We start from the raw sequence: 5,045 nt of genomic DNA, 5'->3' as shown, positions 1-5,045 counted from the left end.
AAGGGTTTAGGGTCTTTTGGCCCTGGGTTAGGGTCTGCTCAGGGTTGGGGTGGGGGTTGATGAATAGAAGGTTCTGCTGGTTTCACGGTTTAAAGCGTGTCGGTCATCAACACATCTTAAACACGACTTTGACCAAATTTAATAAAGCTATAAAAAAAGCAATCTGTTTTAAATTCTGGCTTAGATGCGATGCAGAGGGACGAGGTTATAAAATGAATATTGTTGCATCTTTATTATCTTGAAACTTAAAAAGCTTCTGACCTGTTTGACATAAACACTGATTTATACATTTCACTGACCAACAGTTAGCATGGAAGCTAACGTCAGATTAGCATCGTGTTCATCACAAATCAAAGGTTTCAGGCGTTAGTAACGACAGTCGAGTTGTGATATCTTCAACTGTTATTGATGACAGATATTCTTCAGGGTTCAGTGATGTGAAAACTATGGAAGCTAGACTGGGACAAACAGCAGACTCCGCTGACTCTTAAAGTGGCATCACAGATTAACAAAATCTAAAAAACAGGTTTTACTCCAAATGGTTTATTTTTCCAGCTGCTGCAGTTGGAGCCACACTCAGTGCTGGTGGGTTGAAGCAGATGCTGCTTGCAGAGAAAGCACAACCTCGCCTGCTTTGTTTTTAGGCAAACTTTGTTTATTTTTGGATGGATGGACCGCCCAGACCTTAGCTTCAGAAATATTTCTCTAAATGAACACAAAATAAATTTAACCACATCAGCACCATCAAATATCCTTTTTGTCATCAGATTTATTTTCATTTAAATATTTTAAGACAAACTGTCTTCATTGTTTCTGAATTATTTTATTCAGCAGGAAAAACAAACGTTTTTACTGTTTTTCTTTTTTTTTTCTGCCCACTTCATTAAAGCGAAACAATCCACCTTCAATTACAGCAGGGGTTTTCATTTTTGTCTATCATTTCCACACCTCTAACAAGCAATAAGCATTTAATTTCCCTGCCCGGCCTGTGTGGGCTGACAGTAATTGCATTGTTTCCCTCCTGAGACTCGGCTGCCGGCCGGCCTTATTGGCGGGGAAGTCATTTACTCTGACATTGTTTTATCTGAACGATAAAGAAAAGGAGGTCGGCTCCGTGTCTCTGCGGGGAAAGGAAAGTTTTAACACGGAGCTACAAGGTTGTTGGAGTTTAGGTCGTTTGTCGGATTGCTCGTACAGGACCTTGAACGCATCGCGGGGTCTGGGTTTCAGCCGGGGGGTAATATCCTGGAAAGCGAGCTCTGACAGCTCGCACACCTTAACGCTGACGCTTTAAATGAGTTGACCTTTGACCTCGCTGTCAGATCTCATTAAGGAGATGAGGGTAACGGCCGCGGAAGACGGCTGATGGGCGGTTAGTTCATTTTTAAATCGTGCCCCCGTCAGATTGTTCTGTGCTGACACTCAAACTGCAGCAGGTCGATATGTTTTATCTCCTCTTTCAGTCCATCCTATTAGTTTGTTTTTTAATCCCTCCCTTCTTTTTCTTACATCCCTGAGGCTCCTCCCTCCTCTTCCTCCCTCCTCCTCCTCCTCACAGATATGAAGTATTGATTCTCTGCTGCAACATGATTCCAGCGCTTCCAGTCACGCTAACTTTACCCTCGGAAACTAACGGATCCATTAACCTGCTTCTCATCAGCTCAGACTTCTTCCTGATTGGTCCTTTTTATTCCGTCAGGGCGGGGCATCCCAGCACGCCGTCGGTGGCGGGTCAGGATGGTGAGGAGAACCCGGCGGTGCTGGCGGAGAACTGCTTCCGGGAGCTGCTGGGCCGAGCGGCGTACGGCAACATGAACAACGCCGTGCGACCCGTGCTGGTGTGAGTACACGAGCGGGTTCAAAGAGCGGCGGGTTCAAAGAGCGGCGGGTTCAAAGAGCGGCGGGTTCAAAGAGCGGCGGGTTCAAAGAGCGGTGGAGGCGTTTCGGCCCACTCTTCTTTCCAGCGTCGCCTTGCAGACATTAGTGTTTCTCTGAAGGTCCCACCAGAAACAACTCACCAGAAATCATAAAATCTGAGATTATAAACGTCATAAAATAAATGTTTTGAAGTTAGGAGAGAAAACACGTCATACTTTAGGTTCAAATGATTTTCAGAGGAATATAAATCAGATAAATGTAAGAATTCCTGTAAGTTTTTCTGGTTTGCTCTTTATTCTTCCAACCCTTTTCTGGCTGCACATGTAGCCCGTTCCTTTTGTTTCTTTCTTCTTTTCACTTCAGTTATTTTCCAACGAGAAACTGAGCTCTTGGATTTCATGACTCACAGTCTGAAAGCTGAGTTTGGAAAGACGATGCTGAAATAAAGTAAATCCAGATAAGAGGTTCTGCAGAAACTTTGTTCAGAGCTCTTAAATCAGCAGAGCCTCTTATCTTATTGGGATAAAAATATTGCATGTTTGCTTCAGACGTCTCCAAATACAGATTCATAACCTGCTCTATGAACCGCAGACAGGAAGTTGAATCAGCTCTGTTATCACAGCTGACTGCCGGGTGAAGGTAGCGCTCCGTCGCCCCCCGGTGACCGTCCTCACCCTGGGCCCTGTGGGTCACTGCAGCGCCGCCACTCCAACGGAGCGAACGGCTGGAGTCCTGCTGAGGTTTTCTCTGAGTGGAGGAAGACCTTCGGAGGAGGAGGAAGCTGGAACTGGAGGAGCAGCAGAATCTCTGTTAGGAAGGAAATATCCTGAATATATGAACGGCTGATTACACAACAAGTTTGGATTTATTGTAGATGTTCTCTAATGCTCACGGGCTCAAACAGAACCGAACGTTTATCTAAACCTGTGAAGTGGTGCTGCTAGTGATCATGATTGACTGCAGCTGGGAGTTTCTCCTTAGAGCATTAAAAGGATGTCCAAGGATCTCAGTGAAGAAAGGGGGACGGTAACCACAGTTCAAACTGTACAAAGGATGGGTCTCTGTTTTGTAAAGGTCTAAAAGAAGATGGAAGGGAAGCGGTTCGGGTCCAACAGGACATCAGGACTGGTTTCTGATTGGATGAATCAGGCTGACATTAAGCTTCCTAAAAGCCCCGCCCTCAACATGACTGAAAATGTGTGAACTAAGATTAAAAGTCTGGTCTGAAACCAGAAAACCAAATCAGTTTGAATGAACTCCACAGGTTCTGCTGAGAAGAAGAGATCTGGATTCCTGAAGGCTTCAGGCGACGACAGAAGAACGACTGTTTGAACCCTGAGTTCAGATTATTTCAACTTGTGGAATAAAAACATGAACCTGTCGAGCTTAAATAACAAAAAGGTTGAACTTCCTCTGAAATGATGTTCATTAAACACATCTCTGCTGTAGTTTTGGGTGCTGTCGGCCGTTTTCTTCATAATTTCTGAACAAAATGTTAAATAATTTCGTCGCAGCGCCTCACAGTCCTCTGGTTTCACCTCGGCAAACTTCACATCCATTTTCTTGTCACCCAGTCAGTTCAATCCTGGTTCTGGAGGACTGCTATCCTGCATGTTTTACTTTTTTCTCTGCTCTGACTCACCTGATCTGAATGACTGAGGGACTAACATGTTTCTGTAGAACCTGAGGAGCTGCTGAGGAGCAGAGAAACATCTCAAACATCCAGGATGGAGGTCCACCAGGACCAGGACCAGGACTGGACCCCTCTGGTTTAGCTGGTTTTAGTGATGCTGGATTCTAAAGGAAAACCAGTCTGTGAATACTTCACTGTTCAGAAGTCGGGTTAGCTTAGCTTAGCTTACCGCAAGCAGCTTCTGCTCATTAAGCAGCTCTTTGGGCCTCTGATGGAGGACAGTCAGGTCCTAAACCTGTCCAGGGTCAGGGACATGGGACAGACCTGTCCAACCTGCACTGAGGACGAGCTCAGCTCTGGTTCTGGTTCTACAGGGACCGGTTGGCTGCAGGCTTCTTGAAGCCATCTGGTCTTAATGTGGACGATTCCAGCTCAACCGTTTGGTTGACCATCAGGACACCACAGACCAACCCCCGGGAGCCGGTCTTCAGTCCGGTCCAGAACCAGCGCAGCTCCTTGACTCTTCAGTCCGGTCCAGAACCAGCGCGGCTGCGTTCGTTCACCCTCAGCAGCTGTTTAACGCTGACAGCGTGGTGGCGCAGGCGGAGCTGCTGCGGTGAAGCAGCCCGACGGTTCTGTCTCCATGAAACAGCTGCAGTGTTTTCCTCTCTGTCTGAGGGTGAGACGGGTTTCTCTCCTCCTGGAGGAGGAGGAGGAGGAGGAGGGCGGAGGAGCGTCTTCAGGCTATAAATAGCGAGGATTGGGGTTAATGGGGAGGAGGGGGTTTTGGGGTTTGAATTGACGTCATTTTAGTCGGATCAGTCCTCTCTGTAGCTCTCTGCTGCCTCTTCTTCTGTTTCAGCGTTTTTCTCCTTCTGTTTGTTTCTAAAAGCTGATTTTAATATTTATGGTTTCAGTTTCTGCTCTGATTTTAAACTCATTGATTTTAAAGCTGTTACCTTCCTTTAGGCTCACATCCTGAAATGGTTTCTAATTCAATTGTTTGTATTAGATTCCCTCCAAAGGGTCCAAATGGAGGTCGGGTTGGTGCGTGACCAGAACCAAACTGATCCATATAAAACCAGCACTTCCTGTAAAATGCATCCTGTTTGTGATTTTACAGCCAGTCCACTCGAATCTTTTTTACCATAAATTACCAGCTGAAGGTCCTGCTGGTCACGTGTTGATTAAAGCGCTGGAAGCAGCATCATGATGGACCAATCAGCTCCCAGCTGAGCTGAATCTGACCCATCCTGACCCGCCAGGAAGGTCTGAGCCCACCTCGGACCTTCGTCTGAGTCGGGTTCTGTATGAGGCTGAAGCTTCTCGGAGCGATAATCTAATTAGATTTAAACAAAAAAACAAGTTTTTAACCATCTGCTGGTTGGTTTGGAGCTCTAAACCCGGTCCTGTTAGGAGCTCTAAACCAGGTCCTGTTTGGAGTTCTAAACCCGGTCCTGTTAGGAGCTCTAAACCAGGTCCTGTTAGGAGCTCTAAACCAGGTCCTGTTAGGAGCTCTAAACCAGGTCCTGTT

The 5,045-nt window shown here is 46.2% G+C and overlaps 1 protein-coding gene across 2 annotated transcripts in view; it reads left to right on the top strand.

Annotated features, from left to right (window-relative positions):
- efr3a (EFR3 homolog A (S. cerevisiae)) overlaps nucleotides 1-5,045 on the top strand; it is a 48,436-nt gene that overhangs the window by 28,342 nt on the left and 15,049 nt on the right. For both annotated transcript variants that reach the window (XM_037982024.1, XM_037982023.1), the window contains exon 7: nucleotides 1,700-1,840. In XM_037982024.1, the coding sequence (XP_037837952.1) occupies nucleotides 1,700-1,840 (141 nt within the window). The remainder of the gene's footprint in view (nucleotides 1-1,699; nucleotides 1,841-5,045) is intronic.

Source organism: Kryptolebias marmoratus, linkage group LG20 (assembly GCF_001649575.2).
Source record: "Kryptolebias marmoratus isolate JLee-2015 linkage group LG20, ASM164957v2, whole genome shotgun sequence".
In the NCBI taxonomy this organism is placed as follows: domain Eukaryota; kingdom Metazoa; phylum Chordata; class Actinopteri; order Cyprinodontiformes; family Rivulidae; genus Kryptolebias; species Kryptolebias marmoratus.
The sequence above is the reverse complement of the archived record's forward strand: the minus strand, read 5'-3'. Positions and strand labels throughout refer to the sequence as shown.